Source organism: Cyanistes caeruleus, unplaced genomic scaffold, assembly GCF_971803275.1.
Source record: "Cyanistes caeruleus unplaced genomic scaffold, bCyaCae1.hap1.1 HAP1_SUPER_29, whole genome shotgun sequence".
In the NCBI taxonomy this organism is placed as follows: Eukaryota; Metazoa; Chordata; class Aves; order Passeriformes; family Paridae; genus Cyanistes; species Cyanistes caeruleus.
Window position 1 is genome coordinate 500,694 of NW_028256297.1, and position 22,007 is coordinate 522,700.

At 54.7% G+C, this 22,007-nt stretch overlaps 2 protein-coding genes and 1 long non-coding RNA gene across 5 annotated transcripts; all 3 read right to left on the bottom strand.

Moving 5' to 3' along the window:
• Positions 1–415: 415 nt before the first annotated feature.
• LOC147645199 (uncharacterized) lies at positions 416–6,244 on the bottom strand. Its single transcript, XR_015282441.1, has 3 exons — positions 1,281–6,244; positions 969–1,169; positions 416–676 (listed from the first exon to the last, which is right to left on the bottom strand). It is a non-coding gene; the product is annotated as an uncharacterized LOC147645199 (long non-coding RNA).
• A 1,363-nt stretch (positions 6,245–7,607) lies between these two features.
• LOC111942262 (uncharacterized) lies at positions 7,608–13,404 on the bottom strand. The gene is made up of 6 exons (XM_086874969.1): positions 9,687–13,404; positions 9,486–9,589; positions 9,343–9,400; positions 8,673–9,033; positions 8,094–8,270; positions 7,608–7,795 (listed from the first exon to the last, which is right to left on the bottom strand). The coding sequence occupies exons 1-4, from the start codon at positions 9,942–9,944 to the stop codon at positions 8,857–8,859; spliced, it is 597 nt and encodes a 198-aa protein (XP_086731095.1). The 5' UTR covers positions 9,945–13,404; the 3' UTR covers positions 7,608–7,795; positions 8,094–8,270; positions 8,673–8,856.
• Positions 13,405–15,685: 2,281 nt separating this feature from the next.
• Positions 15,686–20,959, bottom strand: LOC147645200 (uncharacterized). Of its 3 annotated transcripts, none has more exons than XR_015282442.1 (11): positions 20,729–20,958; positions 20,302–20,371; positions 19,872–19,943; positions 19,598–19,669; positions 19,409–19,510; positions 18,885–18,992; positions 18,530–18,673; positions 18,089–18,160; positions 17,684–17,785; positions 16,613–16,855; positions 15,686–16,356 (listed from the first exon to the last, which is right to left on the bottom strand). XR_015282442.1 is itself a non-coding variant. In XM_086874970.1 (11 exons), exons 2-11 carry the CDS (start codon positions 20,330–20,332, stop codon positions 16,131–16,133), a joined length of 1,095 nt encoding a protein of 364 aa, XP_086731096.1. In that variant the 5' UTR covers positions 20,333–20,371; positions 20,729–20,959; the 3' UTR covers positions 15,686–16,130. The 3 variants fall into 3 exon arrangements, 2 of the variants coding, with proteins under 2 accessions (XP_086731096.1, XP_086731097.1); XM_086874970.1 differs by lacking the exon at positions 16,613–16,855 and adding an exon at positions 16,888–17,053 and having other exon boundaries at positions 20,729–20,959; XM_086874971.1 differs by lacking the exon at positions 16,613–16,855.
• Positions 20,960–22,007: the final 1,048 nt, after the last annotated feature.

Sequence of the window (22,007 nt, forward strand, 5' to 3'; positions counted from 1 at the left end):
TGACAGAGGGGCTTTCCAAAGGAAATCTTGGTGCATGTAGGCCAGAGGCCCCTGTGCTGAGGCTCCCTCCAGGCTGGCTCCAGCCCCTAAGGGTGCCCAGGAAGCAGGCTGCCCGCAGCCCAGTGCAGCCTCCTTAGCCCTGGGGCTAGCCAGCGAAGAGCCATGGATGAGGCTGAGCCCTGCTCCCATGTGGGATGCCATGGGACAGGGCCCACTGGGATTTGCCCCTCCAGCTCCCAAGTGTGTCCAGAGAAACTGCAAGGAGAGGGTGAGCTCTGTCAGTGGGACCCCCTGTGCACAGGGAGCCCACTCCTGGGCTGGCTGTGCCAGCTCCCTCCGGGACATCCAGCCCTGGGAACCTGGAGCGAGTGGAAAGCACAACTTTGCAAATGTGCCCGAAGCAAATGCAAAGAGAACTGGGGTGTGAAAAACAAAGAATGTTTATTTGTAGAAGAAAAGGAACACGAATGAACTACGCAACATATTTACATTGTAAGAATATTGGTAACAACAACAAGAAACTATAGAACCTATTTACCTAAGAACATATCTAACCAAACTATATGAAACGTATTTACAGTAGATTTAAGCAAACTCTAAAACTTCTATTGCGAACATAACCTCTCTAAAACCTATATACAGAAGGTTGCATCTGTGTCTGGGATGTGCCTCAGTCCTGGAAGAAAAACAAGTAGCACGGTCAGTGCAGTCAGGCATGGAGGGGTGTTCCATGTGATGCCAGGCTGGGACACTGGCACAGTGGGACTCTGCTGCCAGAAGTGAGCCTGGCTGGGGCTGGGGGCTGTGGCCCAGGCACTGGAACAGGGCTTGTGTGGCCCAAAGCAAGCCCAGGCCAGGGATGGCCACCAGAATCCAGTGCATGGGCTAGCGTGTCCCTGAGCAGGGAGTGCCCAGCCCAGCCCCAGCCTGGCAGCAGGGGGCCCACTCTGCCTGTGGGGAACACCTGCCTGTTCTGCTGCTGGCATCGGTCTTCATCCCAAGACCATGTCCTCCTCCTCGTCTTTTACATCGATATCCATGTCCTCAGTGTGCTCTTCCGTTTCCACCTCCATCTCTTCCTCTCGGGTCTCCTCTCCATCCACTTCCATGTCTTCTTCTGTATCTATCTGTATATCAACCTCCATCTCCTCCTCTCTGTCTGTGACAGCCTGCAGAGGTAGCAAAATCTCCAAGTGGGGTCCCTTTCCCACACTATCCCACACAGCTCCAGCCCACCCAGGCAGTTGTGGGGTGTCCTAATCCATGGAATAGTACCATACCTTCTTTGGAGCAAATGCAGACATCCTGCAGGGATGGATAGTAAAATCCAGGCAATGGGGAGCTTTGGGGACTGCTGGGGAAATCAGGGAGCAGGTGGCAACAAGGTGACAGGGGTAGGCTTGGAGCAGGGTGAAGAGCGTGCTGACACAAGGAGCCAAGGGTTGTGTTGTGGCCGTTGCTGGATGCTGGAAGTTCTAGCTGGAGCGTGCACTGTGACATCAGTGCCAGGAGTCCAGGCCCAGGCTGAAGTGGACAAGGGAGACCATAGAATGATGGAATCCCTGGGTGACTGGGCTTGGAAGGGACCCTAAAGACCATCTTGTTCCAAGCGGAGCAATCTTCCCCCAGAATCTGTTGCTCAGAGCCCCGCTCCCAGCTGGCCTTGGATGTTGCCAAGGATGGAGCATCCCCAGCCTCTGTGCACAGCCTGGGCCAGTGCCCCAGCAGCCTGAGTGGAAAAGAGCAGCTTCATTAGATCCAACTTCAGTCTCACTCCTGCAGTTGAAAGCCTTCTCCTCTCTGTGCCCATCTTTCCTAGAGCTGCAGGGAGGCTTCCCCAGCCCCTTCTCTTTCCAGGCTGAGCATCCCCAGCCCCACATGGACAGCAGTCCGATGAGTGGGGGTCAAGACGAAAGGGTAGCAAATGGCATCAGGAAGTGAGAGATGGAAGCTTTTGGAGATGGAAGCTTTGCCTCTAAATGTAGAAAATGGAGTGAAAATGGTGGGACTCTGGCTCTGTTCTAACTGGGGAATATTTTCTTTTCTTCTTTTCCGTCATGCTGCCCCAAGTTTTGTTGTTGCAAAGGAGGATTGGCAAAATATCCATTGTCTTCTCCACTGGTGAAACACTGAGCCAAGTCTGGGCAAGCTGATGATGCAGAGCAAAACCTGCAAATATCTACTGCTGATCCTGATCCTGGGAATGCAGCTAAAGCCAGCCAAAAGCAATTTCTGGAAAGTCGAGCCTGGTTTACAACTTCTGGAGTTTGGCTGTGCCAACTTCACCAGTCAATTATAAGAAAGGAAAAAAACTCAAACCAAAAGAGACAAAAACACAAACAAACAAACCCAAAGAAACCAATTAAACAAACAGATGAAAAACCCCAAATAAAACCCAAGTCAATGAGAAGTTAGGATTAGTTGTAAGGATATCACAGTAGGCGAATGGCTGCTTCCTACAGGATCACCATCCAAAGCCACCTAGAACAACTTCTCCAAAATATATGCAACAGGAGAAATAGAAAAAGTGATCCATGGCAGCTTTGGGGGCAGCTCTGCATTGTGGTGAAGGATGAGCATGCAGTGGTACAGATGCAGCATGGCCCACCCTCCAGGCTGCTGTTTGCTCTGCTGAAAGACTCTTGCAGGACTGTGGCCCCTCTCCATGCAATGGAAATCATTGCCACAGCTCTCAGCTGAGGCACTGGCATTTCCAGAGCCAGATTCAGGCACAATCCTACTGCCTGCTGAGCATCTGGGAAAGATCCTGAGCATCTTCAGGCCTAGAAGCACAAAACAGCTCAGGCTCTTCCTGAACTGGGTTTTCAGGGCAGCTTTCCATATCTCTGCAAGATTTCTTCATCCCTCAACACGTCTGACTTTATGTCCAATGATGCATTTGGGTTTCTTCCTTCCTCCTGTGTGCCCGTGAGTAACCTTCCATGTGGATGGAGGAGATTGTGTACAGGACAATTGATTGCTGGATTGCCATTTGGCTTCACTGCCACTCAGTTGAACATGGTCCTTATCTAAGAAGGACTTCCAAGAAATGGGGAGGAGTTTTGGCTCTGAGAGGAGTAGAAAGCACATTTTCTACAGCAAATTGCCAGCTGATGCAGTTTCCCTGCCAAAATAGTGATTGCCATTCATCTTCCTGGGAAGAATGTGAAGACCCATTCAGAGATGCCAGGTTCAGCTGGCCTTTGGCTTTGTGTACCTCATTTCACATGTCCAATTTCAAGGGCCACTAAAAGAGCGTTTAGAATGTTTGCTTTGCTACCCAGAAGTGCTGTAGGTATTTCCGGGAGAAAAACAAAGAAATCACTGTCATGTGGTGTGGTAGAAATCCCACCACAATTGTGATTCTGTGAGCAAAGAGAGCCAGTGCTTTTTGGCACTGCAAGAGCTGAGAGTGTGGCAGAGCGGTTTTGATATTCTTTGTAGAGTCCTGAAAACATTGTTCCCAAAACAATCTTTCTCTCCTGTCTTCTGTCCTAAACTGTGGAACAGAGAAAATGGAAAGGAGCAGAGGTTTGTTTCAATTGGCTTTTTTATTTTGAAGTCTTCAAATAGTGTCAGCTTGATGCACGATACTTTAGAAATTGGATGAGTAGCACCTATTTCATCCCAGCAGAGAGGTGGGATTGAAGACTTCCAACAATAGAAGTACTGGATGTGTAAGAGCTCAGGTTTCCACCCCTCACACCCTGGTATCTCGCTGGACTATTTGAAGCAGCCTCAGCCAGATACATTAAAATACTGCTCCAACCAACAACAGAATGCAAATGTTCCACCAAATGGGCAAAAATAAGAAAAGTGGTTGGGCAGCAGCCCTTTCTGAAGAGCTCGTGTTGATTTTGCAAAGTCAGATGCAAACAAGTTTTGCCATATTTCTTTCCTAGAAAAATGTAGCTGTTTGATAGAAATCGATCTCTGAGGCTGCTAAGTTTGGTATGATTTTAGATGTGGGAGGAATAGACCAGGTTGCAGAGAAGCTGTGATTGTCTGACCCTTGGAAGGGTTCAAGGCCAGGTTGGATGGGGCTTGGAGCAAGCTGGTCTAGGGGAAGGTGTCCTGAGTGTGCTGAGAGTTGGAACAAGAGGAGCTTTAAGGTCCCTTCCAAGCCAACACATCCTGGGAGTCCATGAAGAGAAACTTGGACTTTTCCTGAGATGCTGCCTTTGCAAGGACAAGTCCCAAACACCCCAGGTAGTTTGAAATGGCCTGAGCAGAACCCAACTGTGCTTTCTCACAGGTTGTCGCGGCGGTGGAGGTGGCAGGGGTGCCGCAACTCCCGGAAAAGAGCTCCGCGGTTGGACTGCCTGGGGCACAGACACGTCCTCTGCCCGGCAAGTGATTTCAGCTCAGCTCAGCTCAGCGGCAGCGTGCAGGCGACACGGAGGGAGAGAGCAGAGCGCTGTGTGGCGTTCCGCAGAGAACTGGCCTTTATTACAGCCGGGCCCTCGGCAAAGGGAGCCAGTGACAGCAGCTCTCTGGAACAGGGGAAAAACTGGGGTATTTATAGGGGAGGAGAGGGACTGGGAGAAAACTGGGATACAGGTATCGGGGTGGGATGGCAGGGGAGAACACCAATGGAGTATAACAGTTTAACATAACTAACTGAAAGATTGCTTGCAGTGATACTTTACTCTCTCTTAGAGAAATGTATCTTGCCTCCAAGGGAGGGCCAGGATCTCTGAATCAGCGGGGTCCCCAGCCTCCACAGTCAACCATTGAAAAGCAGCTTCTGAACAATAAAGATTGCTCTTGCCGTGCGAGCCTCGCTGCATCGTGTGTTCGTCTCGAGCGCCACAGCGACACTCTGCAAACAGAGCTGCACCTGACTGAAAATGAATGGGACACAAATCAGGAACTCTGAAAGTTTGATTTCCTATCAAATACAGCCCACCCAGCCAGCCCCACACAATCCTCATCCTGTTGCCTTTTAAGCAAGGCAGACACCCTGGTTCAAGAGCAGCACGGTGGCCGTGCCCAGGCCACTCGGTCCATTCCGCACACAAGGCATCAATGTGATGGATGGCAAAATGGCATTTATTGCTGGAGAATTTGACCTTTTATAACCTAGGTCCACTGTGTTACTCCCATCTGCTTTCATCACAGCTAGGTGCTATTGGCTAATTGCAGGGGTCCTTACCATACTAAAGAGGAGGGGGGGTTACTATCTTTCTGTTACATCCCGATATCTTACGAGCCGCCAGGCCCTGCTTCTACACCATCCCACCGCTCCAAATGTGGATCCCACTTCTCCCAACCTCCTTCTGCCCTGGGGTGACTTTATGATCCTTGGATCCCCAGGTGTCTGTTCTGTTTCTGCTGGCCATTAAGTTCTGCACCTTCAAGACTGGCTCTGAGAGTGAAGAGGGGGAATAAGAAGCTGCAGTTTGTTTGCAGAAATGGCACTCACTGCCACGCACGCTTCCCCGGCCTGTGTTGTCTGCAGCAGGGACAGACAGTGGGACAGAGCTCTCCTTTGCTTCTAGACACTTCAGTTCAGTTTCCTTTTTCATTAGTTTTTAGTTTAGTTTAGTTAGTTTTTAGCTAGCTGAGGCACAGGAGTTCACCGGAGTGTTTTTTGCCTTTTTCCTTGGATCTGTTCAAAGCTGCTCTGGACTGAGAACCCAGACAAACCCCGGGAGCTCACGGCTGTGGCCCACGGGGGCCTGGGCCTGGGCCCTTTCCAGCGCCGGAGGAACTGATAAGAGACTGAGCGAGCTGAGCTACACCCCATGGAAAGGACTTTTCTGGCTTTGCCATCTCTTCAAGCAGCCAGAGGATTTATTCTTTAATATTATTCATCTTGCTCATGCTTGTAGATACTTTGATTATTAAATAAACGGCATTTTTCCATTTTTCTCCAAGAAAATATTTTTCCTGAAACATTTGGGGAAGGGGCAACTTTAATTTGCTTTTTAGAGGGACCCTATTCAGTGGTTTTCTTCCAAATTTGCCCTAAACCAGAACACCTTCCAACTCCATCTCACCTGGCGGCGGTGGAACTGAGTAATTTTGGTGTGGGATGGAGATTTTCTGAGGAGGAACAAGCCCTTTTCAGTTGGGATTGAGCCCTTTTGGGGTAAAATGGAGCTGTTTTCAGTGGGATTGAGTTGTTTTGAGGTGACAGATCAATCCCTCCTGGCTAGTGGAGTGCAAAGAGATGGAGATGAGAAGCTGTTGGGGGCTAGGTGTCCTTCTTTTAGTTCTGGCTCAACTCTGGAATTTTTACCCATTAGTTGTGGGGAAAACCTGACTGCGGGTGGTACTTGAGAAACACAAAGAGTTCGGCTGGGCCCAGGAGGGAAGGGGGCAGGAAAAGGGGAAGGTGGGCACAGTTTGGCAGCTTCTTTAGCTTCAGAGAAGGACACTTTGCTGGGAGATGTTGCTGCGGAGAGGATGGAATTTGCTAACACCCAGACAGAGCTGCTGCTTCTTCTTCTCCTTCTCCCCTCTTTGTTGGTGGCCTCACACCCCCTGTCCTGCCGGGACGTGTGGCAGTGCCAGCCACCACCGTGGAGCTGCTGATCCACCTCAGCCACTGGCCCAGGATCTCAGCTCATCCCTGCTGTTCCAGCTGAGTGTTCCTCAGAGCCCTGCAGGAGCACCGGCACTGACTGCCAACCCAAGGGGGTTTGTGAAGCAAAGCCTCTCCTCCATCCTTTGCCGTCCTGGCCGAGAAGGCTGTCCTGGGGTCCCTGGTTCTGTTTTGTTGTTAATGCTGAAGTTATTGTTGTTTGTTTGCCTCGTTATAAATATTAGTAAAGAACTGTTATTCCTATCCCCAGATCTCTGTCTGAGAGCCCCTTGAGTTCAAAGTTATAATGATTCAGAGGGAGGGGGTCTACATTTTCATTCCAGGGGAGGCCCCTGCCCTCCCTAGCAGACACCTGTCTTCCAAAACAAAGACAGATGGGGAGTTTCTCCATCCTCCTTACCTTCGTGGGGCCAGCAGTGCTCTTGGTTGCCCACGCTCTTTTTGTGGGGCCTTTTGTGTCTGTCCCCCTCCGCTATGGGGGGAGCGGGCGTTGTGTCTGTGCCCCTCCAACTTAGGGGGACAGGGGATATTTGCTGCCCCCTTTCTCCTCCTGGGAAGCCTGTGCGGGCTCTTTGTCCCCCTCTGATTTGGGGGGTGCCAGTGTTGTCATCATCCTGGCAGCCCCCGGCCACTCTTTGCCCTTTGCCAGGCCAGGGCTGTTCTCTGTCTCCTTGCAATTTGCGGGACTTGCACAGGCAAAATTCCCCTCCTCTTTAGGGGGGCTGGCAGTCTCCCCTTCCCACGCGCACTTGGGGGCCGCTGTGGGCTCCATCCATCTCTTATTTTGGAGGGGCCGGGTATTTATCTCCTTTTAGCGTTGTGGGCCCAAGGATCCTCTCCATGCTCCTCGAGTTTTGAGGGGCCTGGGAGTAGTCTCTGCCTCCCACCGATTTGGGGGGACTGGTGCAGGCTCTACCCCCCTCTGATTTTGAGGGACAACCCGGAGGAAAGGCATCAAAAGCTTGACAAAGCTGAAGGGAACGCTGTGATTGCCCCTTTTGCCAAGAGGTTCCCTTAGCTGAAGTTGCTAACAAGAACCAGACTTGCCAGCCTGCACTGGGTTTCGGGTTGTTTTATTTCCTGGGCCCTCAGTCCTGCGTGGGACATGGGAACTGGGTCCTGCAGAGGCTGCGGCAAGGCATCAGAAATGGCTGCCCAACACCCAAGGGTGGTAGAAGATCTGCTCCAGCACTGGCCGATCCATGGGGTGCTTGGACAAACAGCAGCAGATCAGATGTTGGCACTCTGGGGAGAGAAGGCAGAAAGCGGCGCTCACTTGCAGAAGGCTCCTGCCCAGCTGCTCCCGACACCTGCAGAAGCCGGGCCACGCTGCATGTGCTCGGAGCTGCCCTTGGCGGGAGAGCGGCACGGCAGGACAAGTGTCCCCTCCTTCAGCCAAGCGTGCCACACCCAGCCTGCCACAGGCCACCTGCTGCAGCCGGCCCTTGAGGGCACATGGACGTCTCGCGCAGCTGCGGGAGGGCTGGGCTGGGCTGCGTGGTGCCACCTGCCAAAGCCTGTCTTCTTCAGGCCGCATACCAACCTGGAGAGACCTCCTGCGGGAAGAAGAGCTGCCCCAACACGATGTCACGCTCATTCTCGAAGGGCAAGTACCCGCACACCATCTCAAACAGCAGCACGCCCAGGGATCAGGTGGTCGCCCCATCGCCGTGGTAGCAGTGAAGGCCAATCCACTCGGGCGGGCAGTACGTGCGTGTTCCTAGGGGAGACGGGCGGCATTGCTCAGGAGCAGGCTGCTGGCTTCCAGAGCCTGGCACCAGTCTCCTGCCAGAGGCAGGGGCTGCAGCCGTGGCCACAACTTCCCCTCAAGGCCTGCCTGCCTCCCCCTGACAATGGGCCAAAGCCAAGAAACCATTCTGCAAGGCTGACAAGGCCAGCGGAGCAGCCCAAGGCCTTGCGGGCCTGCCAAGCTGAGGAGCCGGGGCCCGGCTTTTGCAACCCCTTGCTGTCAGCAGGGCTGGCAGCCGGCTCCTGGGGCACAGCACCTGCCCCGTGCCACAGAGCAGCTGTCAGCCGGCTGAACGCCGCACCCTGCGGCCCAGGAGGGAATGGGGCCGTGCAGTGCCTGGCACTGGGAGCAGGGCCCGTGCTCTGGACTCACTGGCAAACTCTGTGTAGGCCCACTCCTGGAGGAAGGTGCCACAAGTTGATGAGCTTCAGGTCGCCAGTCTCCGGGTTCACAAGGAGGTTCTCTGGCTTGATGTCCCGGTGCAGGACGCCGCAGGCGGTGCAGTGCCATACGTCCTCCAGCACCTGCCAGAAAAGCCAGCGCGCCGCCTCCTCGCTCAGGACTCTTGCTCCACCAGGACGTGCAAGAGATCCCGAGATTGCTCCGGATGCTCCATCACCAGCACGAAGCTGTCAGGCAGCTCGAACCAGTCAAGGAGCTGGATGATTCTGTGGCAGCCAGAGCCCGCCTTCTCCATCAGCACGATCTCCAGCAGAACACAGGTGCCGTCGGGCTGTGAGAACGAGACTATGCCTCCATCACAGGGCCTGATGCTGCCCTGTGGCTGCAATGCCCCTGCCTGGGATGCCCCAGTTCTGCTTTGGGCAGCCTCCCTGCTGCTTGGCATTCCTCCCACCCGGGGGCTGATTGGGAGGTGGCCCCTGCCTGGACCCACCACCGCTGTTTGGCATCCCCGGGCCCGCCGTGCTGGGCCTCGCACGCTGAGCCCACACCCGCTGCCTGCGGCCATGTACCGCCCTTGGCCCTGGCCTTATCCCTGCTTACCACAGCCCGCTCTGTCCCGCTGTCCCCACTCACTCACCAGCTCATCCCACTGCAGGACCATGTCCCGGGCCACGCACTTGATGGCCACCTGCAAGCTGTGGAGAGAGGGGGGCTGAGCTCAAGCCTTGCCCCGTGCCACCCCCAGCCCTCCTGCCATGCCCGGCCATCCTGGCCACTTACCGGGCTCCCGTCCGAGAGGCGGGTCCCCAAGAAAACGGTGCCGAAGCCACTGCTCCCCAGCTGCAGGTCCAGCTGGTACAGCTCCCACAGCTCCTTCTTGAGCCCTGTGGCCAAGACCAAGCCATCAGCCTTGTGCCCAGGAACCCCCTGAGTGCCCGACAGTGCAGCGGCCCCAGCCAGCGCCGGACCCCTTGCTCTCACCTGCTCCCTGCTATGTGCCAGGCAGTGGCCACCGCCTTGCAGCCGTCGGGCTGGCGAGCGGCAGAGTTGGGGCAGGGCAGGTGCAGAGGCGGCTGCAGGAGCCCGAGTGGAGCAGGGCAGGGCGGCACCGTCGCTGTCCCCAGCGTCCTGGGCTGGACTCTGCTCTTGTGGACAGCTGGGGCTACAGCCCGAGGCTTCGCACAGGGGGGTCCCAGGAGCAGCTGCAAAACAGAGAGGGGTTGTTTGAGGCCGTGGCATCAGGGGCTTCTGCAAACAGCCAGTGACTCGGCTGCTCTCAGAAGCCCTGGCCTGGCCTGGGAATGCCCCTCAAGAGCCCCATGGGAGCCTCAGACAGCTCCGCAGGTCTCACCTGCTGGTACGGAAGCCCTGTTGGTAGACGGTGGTGTGGTAAATGTAACTTTGGAAAAAATTCGTGAAAGAGGGAATATAGTATATAACTGTATTTATAACCGTATAAAACACATAAAAATATAGCGTGCACTAAAGATTCCTCCCCAAACCCAGCAGTAACTACTTAGTCAGGTGATAACGATCCTAGGCGACGCTTATCAGCCTGAGAGGAAGTGCAGAACAAGGGCCATCAGGCTAGACAATGAGAGGAGCCTGGTCAAGATGCCTAACGGCTCCACACCGAATCAGGATACCACACCCTATCAGCTACCACCGAAAGAGCAATCAAACTGAACAATGAGAGGAGCTCAGCCAAGATGCCCATCAACTCCACCCCGGACCTGGACACTTCTCCCTGAGAACTCAACCAAAGATACCATCAAGAGCAATCAGAACTTTTCACATACGAAAGGACTCTGCCCAGTCGTCTATTGATTCAGTTCCACGGTTCCAGGAAATCCATTCAACCAAGCCATCTAGGCTCTTTGTGGAACAGTGACTGCTCGGAGTTTAGCCCCAGGACACAAAATCCTTATAAAAACCCTGGACATTCTACCCTCCGTGTGGATTTGGGTAAATCTGTACCTCTGGGTATAGACCCCTGTCCACCCAGCGCTGCGCTGATCTATTTTATTATGGTTTTTTTCTCCCGTTTGTGATTGAAATTGTTTTATAATAAATTGCTGTCTATATTAATCATATTTTGCCGTTGCATTTATAACAGTGGCTATATGGGAGCAGCTTCCTGGTGATGGAGGAAACTCTCTGGTCCCTCAGGAATTGTCTCCTCCACCAGGCACAGGCTGTTACCAGCTGTGACGTCCAGTACCGTGTCCTGGGAGCTATGGTCCGGCAGCTGCTAGCTCCAGGACACTTGCTGCTCCTCCACCTGCTCCTGAGATGACTCCCCTGGATCAGGCTGGGCTCTCACTTGGACCTGTGGGTTTTCCTTGGCCATGTCAGTGGTCAGGGTAGCGCCCGTGCTGTTGAGGTCCAAGGGTCCAAGGGAGCTGGGAAATCTGTCCCTGGGCTCTGCACCTTCTGCAGGCTGACAGGTCTGGCTGAGCCTCTCCGAGAGATGGAGGCTGTCAGAGATAGTGGAGGCGCCTGGCACCATGGACATTCTCTGACAGCCTGAGCTTCTTGTATGGGTGGTGGGTCTTCTCTGCTGTGCCATCCTTGCAAGGGTTGAGGCTCTCCCAGGGATGGTGAATCTTGCTGGGAGCAGCCTCCTGAAGGGATGGTGGCTTCTGGAGAAGCTGGGCAAGCCACAGCAGGGCAGGTGGCCTCACTTCATCAGCTTCTCCAGTTCTTTCCACAACACCTGCCACATCCCAAAGTAGAGCGGCACAGATGTCTCATTGTGTGCCCAGTGCCAGATCATCACTTCCTGCAGCTCTTGGGCCACTGCCATGCAGGGACCGCAGCTGCAGGAGCTCTCCAGAGGGCTTGCGGGAGCACCTGGCCCCCTGCGAGGGGTCACCCGAGGCCTGGAGAACCTGGGAGCTGCAGGGGCTGCTCGGTTCCTCCATGGGCCTCTGGGCCTAACCCTGGGGCGCTTCCTCATCTGCCGCCTCCATGGTTGCCAGTAGCCAACGGCCCACCAGACAGCCACAGTGGCCAGCAGCAGGACAAGTGCAGGCATCAGGACGCCACCGTCACACATGGCTACGGCACGTCCCATGGTGACTGCACTGGCAGCTGCAGGGGCTGGCCCGGTTTATATAGGGCTGACGCGGTGATGTCACAGTGCTGTGGCCAGCACAGCTGTGTGACATCACGGCCCTGCATCACCCCAGCGCTCAGCTCCTTTGTGACATCACGGCCCCACCCAATACAGGGATCACACAACCGGCTCATCCCTGAAGATGAACATGGCTGCAAAAAGCCTGGAAATAAGAACCAGAGCTCAGCCCCTTGCAATGAATCCTTCCCTGGAGCAAGTGGCAGCACATCAGGAAGAGTGCTGCTGCCACCTGTGTCAAGCCCCAGCTCCCAGGACACTGCAGTGGCACCAACTTCAAACAACCACTACTCTGTACCGGAGAAGATCCCCCAGAGACAAAGGGAGGTGAAGTTCTTCTGTCTCTGGGGAGCTCTCCTGAAATGGCTGGCGAGGACTGCAAGACTTTTTCTTAGCAGCTCACCGACTTCTGCAGAACCTCTGTTCTAAATCAATCAGGATATTCCAAAGAGTGCTCATTCTTGTCCCACTGCTCTGGTTTTGACTGCCATAGGGTTCCTCTCTTCCCAATAGCTGGCACATGCTGCGTTTGGATTCAAGATGGGGATGCTGTGGTTCAGTCATGGGTGGTTTGGTTTCTGCTGAGCAGGGTTTGCCCCTTTCAAGGACTTTGCAGTGTCCCTTGGTATAATGCATGGTTTCCACTGGGAAAGGATGGATGAGATGCAAAGAGAGATGCAAAGAATGCATTAGAAAACCTGTACTGTGTCTGTGTCCGTGTTTGTCAGGTGACCATCCGCATCCTGGAAGGGGATAATGTAATTTCTATAATTGTTTTTTATTAATGTATTTAACAAGTCAATTTTTATTCTGCCTCACATTTTTGGCCACCTTCATCTCCAGCTGAGCTTTCACTGAACCAAATTTCTTGCTACAGTGACAAGAAGCATCTCTGTATTCTTCTCTTGACTTTCATTCTTTGTCCTCTACCCGTCGCATCCCGCACCAGGGAGCGGGGACCTTCCTGGGGCAGATCCAGGAGGATATCCAGGACAGTCCTTGCCTGGGACGGGTGCCAAGGAGATCCAGGAGGGTTCAGGGTCCAGCTCTAAGTCCTGGGACACCCTGTGCCATGTTCCCAACAGCCCCGATTTTCAGGAAGGAGCCACAGCAGCCTCCTGGCCATCCATGGATTTTTCTTCGAGGAATTCACTGTGGACCTGGTTTCTGTTTTCCTGCTCTTTCCAAGCTCCTGTCAACACGGCATGGAGCTGGAAGAGGTGGGGCGGGGGCAGAACACACAGCTGGGGAACTCTTGAGGGCTGCTGTGTCTCTGGCACCCTGCTTTCCTCCTCTCCCTTTCGTGTAGCTGTGGGCCGGGACGGAGCATTTTTCTGGGGGAGCTCACGGTGCCCTGGATCCCTGCCCTGAAAGGGGAGGGCCTAGAGCGGGCATCTCTGCCCTGCCCCACGCAGCCAGGCTGTCCCACAGAGCTCCTGCAAAGCCCTGCTCCTGCCCGCCAGGGCATTAATTAGCGAGGTTTTAATGAGGGAGGAAGGAACGGCGTTCATTACGGAGGGGATGGCGGGGAGCCGCTCCGAGCCGAGGGGGCGAGGCCTGAGCGGGGGGGCGGGGCCAGCGCTGAGGGGAAAAAGGGCGGCAAAAGGCTCAGCCCTGCTGAGGGGAAACGTCGGGAAGGAGAAGACAGAAGGAAATTGCTGGGGAAAAGGGAGACACACACACCCCGAACGGTGGCTGGGGAAAGCTCCACACACTGCAGCCTGCATAGCCCAGCCCCAAACCCAGAGGAAGTCCCGGCTAAAATCCAGGATAAACAGTGCTGAGGTTCCAAGGCATCAGGGCCATGATCCGTGTGGAGAGTGTCCCTGACGGGAGGAACGTGAATGGAAGTGAGCGAGGCTGGGGCAGGAGGGTGAGAGCGAGCAGAGAAGGGGGAGCCTCTGTCCATGGCAAGGCCCAGGGCAGCCCTGTCCTGGCAAGTGGGCAGGGAGCGGATCCTTGAGCTGCTGCACGTTTGCGCTGCCCTCGCTCAGCCGGGAACCCCCTCATTGCCCGGGGGGAGCTGGTGGCAGTGGGGAGTGGGAGAGGAAAGAAGCGGAACACAAGGATCTGTCCTACAGCCACATGGACTGCAATGCCGTGTTCATGGGCTGTGCCAAATGGCTGCCCTGTTGGGAACAGAACCAGAAACCTCCACCAACATCCTAATTTACTGCTCTAGAGAAAGAAAAAATTCCCAACTTTAATTCCAGGGAGGATAATTTAATATCTCCTTGGCATCTGGAGATCTATTACCTGAATCCAGTCATGAGTTTCCTTCAGGTCTCCACCCTCAGGACCAGTTAAAAGATAGTGGGGTTAAACTCTTTCCCACTTGTTAAATCTGGATCATCCTGTTCTGTGAGGGACTTTCTTGGTTGCCACAGCCTTAACTTGCTGTGAGGCTTTAAGGATTAGAGAGCCTCCTACTCTCCTCACTTACCACTAAAGCCGTGGCTGCACAAGTTTACAAACAATGGGGCCACCTCTCGCCAAGTGGTCTAGCATTTTAGAAAAAGGGGCCATTGGTCTTCAAGAAGTGCCCTGTGGTGTTCTTACACTAGAACTCCTTTGGCCTGCTTCTGTTCAACACCCACATAAAATTCAAATTCTTTTTCCCTGTTTGGAAGGGCTAGGGCAGGTTCTTCAGTTCATCTGCTTTTTAAGACTTCAAAATTCTGACAGTAGTTTTGCCCATTGAAAAGTGACATCAACCTGTGAACACCACCCTTTAAAACTTAATCCTGGGAATTTCTCTTTCTCTTTGGTTTCTGGCTTCTGAAGAGGTCACAGGGCTCCGGTTCAGCCTCCTCCTCCCCAGGTCTGACAAGGGCATGGGGGGAGCAGGGCTGGCCAGAGTTCTGCGGTTCCCGGCGGGGGATGGAGACTGTGAAGTGACAGGAGCCCCTTCCCAGAGGGAAGTACTCCCATCTCTACTACTGGACTGCCCTGACTGTCAATCTTTGACTTCTTCAGAGGGTTATTGCTAAACAAAACCTTGGTTTTGCCTGCTGACATTGCTGGTCCGGCAGTGTCCCAGGAGATGCTCTTGATGGTTTCCTCTTTTCCTGGTCATGGCACTGGAGGAGGTCCAGACCCAGGGGATGCCACTGAAGGAAATGTGCCCTCATCCCAGGGACGCTCAACACGGACTCCCCCAGCCCCTCAGTTCCCCGCTGCTGGTCACAGCAGCCCCTGCCTGGCTCCTGCCACCCACACTCTGGTCAGCCCTGCCTGCTCCTGGACATGGGGCTCAGCCAGGGCTGGTGCTGTGTGGGCTTTGCTGGTTGTGCCAGCTGGACACTGGGGTGAGAGCTCCATCTCTTTATTTGAACAGAAGAGCTGTGCTGGGCCCTGCCCTGGCAGGAGGGACCCACCTTGAGTCCAGGCCACAGAGCAGGGTGGGTCCCTTCAGGGACACAGGGCCTTGCTGTGGGTGGTGGCAGCATCTGCACAGCAGCAAGCTGGTAATGCAGCTGTGACAGGGACAGTGGGCATGGGCATGGAGATGTGAAATGTGTGGTGCAGGTGTCCCTGAGGGAGGTGTTTGGCCTTTCTTGTGAAGCTGCAGAGGGGCACCTATTGAGAGAGGAGATGGCTGAGGTCCCAGCTGCAGCTGGCACACAGGGACCCTCCTGCACAGCGGGAGATTCTCACTGTGCTCAAAGATTCCCTCTGAACACTAAGAGGGGAGCTTGTCAGAAGTCCCAAAAAATACCTGGGAAAAGGTCTTAGGTTAGTTGTTGAGACTAGGTACAAATCTCCAGTGGGAAAAGAGCCTCTCCAGTAGGCTGGGTGTTTTGGGGTATCTTAGTTCTTCTTAGAGTAAAGATTACCAATTGAATGCAATTTCAGTTTTTATTCTAGATGTGTAAAAATGCTCCAAGTTTTTCTGAATTCTAAAACTACCTTGAAAAATCCTGAACTACTATGGAAATAAGGAAGAAATGTTTGTAGATTTCTTTCTACAAAAAATATTTCTAAAAATTTCAAATTTCTAAAAATGAAAAGCAAAGACAAAACAGGGTCACTTTTTCAGAATTCTAAAACTAATTTGAAAAATCCTTAACAACTATGGAAATTGGGAAGAAATATTTGGGGTTTACTTTCTACCAATAATAATTCTAAAGAGTTCTAAAAATTTCTAATTTCTAAAAATGTAAAAGAAAGTCAACATGGTGCCCCATGCCTGGCTGCTGCCTGCCCAGCCAAGGCTGTGGCCAGCCAAGCAGCTGTGCCAGTGCTGGTGGTACCAGCCAGAGCCCAGAGCAGAAGCCCAAAGGTGTTGCTCAAACCCTTCCCTGGCAGGAGGGGCCCACATTCAGGCCTGGCCAGGCACCAGGGCCAGCACCTGCAGGGACAGAGGGTCCTGTTCTGGGTGGTGGCGGCACAGCAATAAGCTGAAAATGGAGCTGTGGCAGGGACAATGGACACTGGCTTGGAGATGGAGGATGACAGGTGCAGGTCTCCCAGACTAACGTGTTTGGCAGGACATCTGGAGGTGCAGAGGTGCTCCTGTGGAGAGAGGAGGTGGCTGAGGCCCCCAGCTGCCGCTGGCACGCAGGGACCCTCCTGCACAGCAGGGCCCAGAGTGGCCAAGGCTCCCCAGCATGCCTGGAGCTGCTGGCACAGCTTGGCCCAGCTGGACAGCTGCCCCTCAAGGCCCCGGCGAGCAGGGGATGGCTCTGGGCAGGGTCCCTGGCCAGGAGCGGGCCCCAGAGCGCCTCTGCCTTTCAAAGGCAATCTCGTCCCCACTCTTTCTCCTGCCCACCTTGCTTTGCCTCTGCCCGCTGCTCCTGGGGCTGCTCTTGGCCAGGCAGCCTCCGTGGGAGCCAGCACTGGCTGCAGCCCCAGCGGGCTCTCCAGGACAAGGCCCAGCAATTAAGAGGCCAATGAAAGGCCTGGGCAGCAGCAGAACTCTCAGCACAGTTATTTGGACAACCACTGACTATCTACAGGTCCGCAGCAGACTCACTGGGAATGTTTCTATTCTACAATAGACTTTCAAAAGAAGCTGTTTGAGGGAAAGATGAACAAAACACTCACCGTTTTGTCTTCCAGCAATACCAGATTCCAACACCACATAAAACCAGTAAATGCACCAAACAAAGTAGGCCTGCCATTAATTCTGGCCAACAGCGTGTTCCCTGACAGAAACTTCTTCCGATGTCCTTCTGGGAATTGGGAACACGTGTTGTGGTGCTGGCTGCATCTGCGGGAGCAATGGGCAGTGAGAGCCCGTGCTGTGCTGCGCTGCTGAGCTGGCAGCATGGTGGGTATGTCCAGGATGTTCTCTGTTTCCCCCAGAGCTGGGGCCTGCAGGCACCTTGTTGGCCCTTGGCACAGGCTGTGCCACCCAACAAAGCCCAGAAGGCCAGGAGCAGAGCCCGGGGGACAGCACAGCTGCTTGGACAGTGGCTCCTTCCAGGGACACGGGCCAAGCCCATCCCTGAGCAGCCACTGCCACCCCTGACCCTCCCTTCTCCATGACAGCTCCCCCAGCCCAAGGGGACAGAGCCAGGCCCTGTCAGGGGCCAGTGCAGCCCCTGCCCAGTTGGGAGCCAGGGCTGGCTGTGGCCCTGGGCTCGTGGCAGGGCTCCCGCTCAGGGCTGCTCCTGTGTCTTTGGCCTCTGGGCGCTCACGGCTACCTCTGGGAGCAGCTGCAGTGGGATAGATGTTGGTGCACGAGTCCCGTTTCCCAGGAGCTGGAAACGAGCTCCAGAGGCCTGGAAGCCGAGGTGCCTCCAGCTTTGGCTGCTGCTGGGTCATGCAAGGGCCAGCCCTAGGGGAAGAGCTGCTGGCACACAGCCCCGCCAAGGGCTGAGCCCAGCACAGCAATTACCTCCTGTGTCTGGGCCTGTGCCTGGCATCGCCTTCTTTCCTGCCAATGAGCCACTGCTTCCTCTGGGAAACGTCTCCACCTGCATGGTCTTTTGGTCCATCCCTTGAGAAAGGAAGAGGCACAGCTGAATCAAATGTAAAAGTTCTTGATTTGGGTGCTGGCATTTTCAGCACCTCATGCTTGTCAAATATGGGGATAAGGTTCAAAAAATGCCTTGGCTTTTGGGCCAGGGCCAGGGCCCTCCCTCCTCCAAAAAGCTGCCAATTCTGAGCAGTAGTGAGGGGATCGTGCAGGGTTAGGGCACACACGAGCATGGCTCTGTCCTGACACCTGCAGCGATGCTGCCCTGGCCGAGCTTTGGGCTCTGAGCTGGCAGCTCTCCCAGGGGGAAAGGCCTTCACCTACCCTCGCCATCTCCCAGAGCCTCAGTCCTGGACGTGGGTTGGGAAGCCAGATCACCTTCAGCAAGAGGCTTGGCTGCAAGGAAAGGCAGGACAGAAGAGCTCCTGAGGCTCTGTAGGAGATCCTCAGGCTCCCTGGGGCTGGCAAAGGAGCTGTGCAAGGCACATCCCCGGGGCACAGCCTCTTCCCTCTCTGCTCCTCTCCGTGGCTGCACAGAGCACATGGAAGGAGACACTGGCATTGCACATGGGAAGAAGATTGACAGCTAAATGCTCCTTCCTCCCACTGACAGCGATGCTGTGGGATCACTCAGGGCTGCAGAAGGGAGCAGGGCAAGGCTTCCAGAATCCTTCAGCTCTGAGATTATGTTAAGGGATATGGCACATGAGTGAGCTCTTGCCACCTTGACATTATTCCATCAGGAAAAGCACATTGAGAACTTGCCTCCAGCATTCTCCAAGTCTTGCCAGCTGTCATCTAGCAGGGCCTCCAGATAATCCATGTCCTGATCCCAGTCTAGAAGCCAGTACAGATCAGAACCACGTCCATGGCGAGCTGGGATCCACTTCTGCTTTAGGGAACTGGGCACTGCAAGGGGTTTGGGTTAGATCGTGAGTACCAGATGTCGATGGACATGGCCAAAGCTGCAGAGAGGCCTGGGGAGTTCTGGGCTGGCTCTGGTCACTCTCCACCCTCTTTGCAGGCCCTGTGCAACATCCCTGAAGGGCAGGCACAACCAAGCAGCAGAGATGGCAGCTCAAGCCTCAGCAGGGCTCAGGCCCAGAGGCACAGCAATTACCTCCTGTGACTGTGCCTGGCATGGCCTCCCTTCCTGCAGCAGAGGCTGCCCATGGGCCACTGCTTCCTCCGGGAAACGCCGCCTTCAGCACAGCCGGTCTGTCCACTTCTGCAGAAAGGGGCAGCTGGATCAGATGGAACCATTCCCCACTGGGGAAACTTCAGGAGGCAATGCTTGTCAAAGGCATGGTTAAGGATCAGGAAATCATATAAATTTTTGGCAATGGCCAGGGGCCTCTCTTTTCCAAAGAGCTGCCCTTTCTGATCTACCTGGGGACCGAGAAATTGCAGGGGATCTCAGTGTGAGCATGACCCTTGCTGCACTTTTGGCTCCCTGCCTGTTGATGCCAAATGCCTTCCTGCAGAGGCTGGGGAGAAGCAGCAGCCAGAACAGGCGGGGAAACAGCCTTGCAGGGCATGAAAGCAACAGTGGGGCAGCGAGGCTGCCATGGATCTGCTTCCTGCTGTGCAAAGAAAGCCCCTGGCTGCTGAGTCTCAGGAGAAGGCTGAGGGACATGGACCCACCTTGTCCTCCCTGCAGCATTTTCTTCAGCATTTGTGGAGTGATTTTGGATGGCTCATGGAGTTTCTGATGTCCTGTAGCTTTGTTCTTTCTTCTTGGAGGACCTTAGAAGAAAATACTTCCACTTCCCAGAAATGGATCCCAGAAAATCAGTGCTCAGTCTGTGGGGTCAGGAGGGACACACCACTCACCCCTGCCATGGGAGCCGGGCTTGCGTACAGTTACCAACCCAGGAGCTGGGAAAGTCCTGCCTGCAGACACACCTGTAACTCAACAGCCACAGAAGCTTCTGTCATCTCTGCTCATCTGCACAGGCAGCACTGAGCCGCGGGAGTGGTGAGGGGATCGCACAGGATGGGGGCACACACGTGCACGGCTCTATCCTGACACCTGCAGCGATGCTGCCCTGGCTGAGCTTTGGGCTCTGAGCTGGCAGCTCTCCCAGGGGGAAAGGCCTTCACCTACCCTCGCCATCTCCCAGAGCCTCAGTCCTGGATGTGGGTTGGGAAGCCAGATCACCTTCAGCAAGAGGCTTGGCTGCAAGGAAAGGCAGGACAGAAGAGCTCCCGTGGATCTGTAGGAGATCCTCAGGCTCCCTGGGGCTAGCAAAGGAGCCCTGCAAGGCCTGGGTCCAGCCCCTTCCCTCTCTGCTCCTCTCCGTGGCTGCACAGAGCACATGGAAGGAGACACTGGCATTGCACATGGGAAGAAGATTGACAGCTAAATGCTCCTTCCTCAGCGGTGCTGTGGGATCACTCAGGGCTCCAGAAGGGATCAGGGAAAAATTTCCTGGATCCTTCAACCCTCACGCGACCTTAACGCAAACAGCACATAAGTGAGCACTTCCCACCTTGACAGATTATTCTGTCAGTACAAGTGGCAATTCAGAACTTACCTCCAGCATTCTCCGAGATTTTCAGTCTCATTCACCAGCGATCCCAAATAATGCAAGTCATGATCCCAATCTAGAAAGAAGCACAGATCAGAACCATGGCCATGGTGCGCTGGGATCCCCTTCTGCTTTAGGGAACTGGGCACTGCAAGGGGTTTGGGTAAGGCTGTGGGAGCCAGATGTCAATGGACATGGCCAAAGCTGCAGAGGGGCCTGGGGAGCTCTGGGCTGGCTCTGGTCACTCTCCACCGTCTTTGCAGGCCCTGTGCAACATCCCTGGAGAGGCAGCAGGACCAGCCCAGGGCCCCTGGGGACTCTCTCCCTCCCACAGAAGAAACTCTCCCTAAAGCCCTGGGGAAAACCATCCCCAACACTTCCCAGGGAGAAGGAAGTGCTGTCCCAGGAAAGGGAAGCCAGGCTGCGGGCTCACCTGCTCCCTGTGCTCGCTGTGGAGCAGCCAGGGCAGCCCTGTCAGGCAGGGCCACTCCCAGGAGGAGCAGGAGGAGGAGGCACAGAGCAAAAGCCATGGTGCCTTGCCCTCTGCCAGTCCTGCAGCTCTTGCTGCCACCGCTGTCCCAATGTCAGCACCACTGCTGCCACAACAGTCGTGGTCAAGGACTGACTGCTCGGTCCTCGTGGTGCTGTGCAACCACGGGGCTCTGGGACCTCTGGGACCTCAGAGCCTGCTGTCACCTCAGCCTGCTGTCACCCCACAGGCTGCTGTGACCTCTTGGCCAGGGTGGAATTGTGTGGGGAGTGGGATCTGCTTTCTTCACTAGGGAGCTCATCCTGCCCAGCAGCTCTGTCCAAGGGCTATGACAGGGTCCCAGCCCAGCTGATCTCACAGGCTGGGGGATGAAGGGATGGAGAGCAGCCCTGCTGAGAAGGACTTGTGGCTGCTGCAAGGTGAGAGGCTGGACATGAGCCAGCCATGTACCTCCAATGGAGGCTGCCCAGCAGCTTGAAGGAGGTGATTCCACCACCCCTCTGCTCTGGTGTGAGCCCACCTGGAGTACTGCATCCACCTCTGGGTGCCCAGCACAGAAAGGACATGGTCCTGTTGGAGCTAGTCCAGAGGAGGGACAAAATGCTCTGAGGGCTGGAGCCCCTCTGCTTTGGAGACAGGCTGGGATAACTGGAGGTGTTCAGCCTGGAAGAGGGAAGGCTCCACGCAGACCTGATTGCTACCTTTCAGTACTTTAAGGGGACTTGTAAAAAAAAGACAGGACAGAATTTTTAGTAGGGCCTGTTGTGACAAGACTGAGGGGAATTTTTTCAATCTAAAAGACGGTAGATTCAGACTAGACATAATGAAGATGTTTTTTACACTGTGTGTTTTCAAACCCTGGCACAGGTTGCCCAGAGGGGTGGGCATCCATCCCTGCTGACATTCAAGCTTATGCTCTGAGCAACCTGATCCAAAGGTGTCCCTGCTCTCTGCAGGGCACTGGACTAGATGGCCTTTAAATGTCCCTCCCAAGCCAGGCCATTCTGTGCTGCTGTGCACCAGCAGAGCAGTGCTGGAATAATGCTGGGGTGATGATGCTGGCACCTGTGTTTTGGTAGTTGTGCCATTTAGCTGTTGGCCAAGAGAGGATTGATGGGCTGCACATTGAAGTCTGCAAGGAACAGTGTGCTCAAGGAGAAACAGGAGAGGAACATGGCTCCCAGCTCAGATAAATGCCAGCATTTTGCTGCCCATTTCTTGT

What these genes read in the sequence shown, in the direction of transcription:
- LOC111942262 (XM_086874969.1), bottom strand. Translation starts at nt 9,944, where the DNA reads ATGCCACGGCCTCAAACAACCCCTCTCTGTTTTGCAGCTGCTCCTGGG. An exon ending in GCCTCTCGGACGGGAGCCCG is followed by an intron (nt 9,401 to 9,485) that starts GTAAGTGGCCAG and finishes CTCTCTCCACAG; the next exon opens with CTTGCAGGTGGCCATCAAGT. An exon ending in TCCTGCAGTGGGATGAGCTG is followed by an intron (nt 9,034 to 9,342) that starts GTGAGTGAGTGG and finishes TCGTTCTCACAG; the next exon opens with CCCGACGGCACCTGTGTTCT.
- LOC147645200 (XM_086874970.1), bottom strand. Translation starts at nt 20,332, where the DNA reads ATGAGACTGAAAATCTCGGAGAATGCTGGAG. An exon ending in AATGCTGCAGGGAGGACAAG is followed by an intron (nt 18,993 to 19,408) that starts GTGGGTCCATGT and finishes CCCTTTCTGCAG; the next exon opens with AAGTGGACAGACCGGCTGTG. An exon ending in TATTGCTGGAAGACAAAACG is followed by an intron (nt 16,357 to 16,887) that starts GTGAGTGTTTTG and finishes CTCTCTCCACAG; the next exon opens with GAGCACCTCTGCACCTCCAG.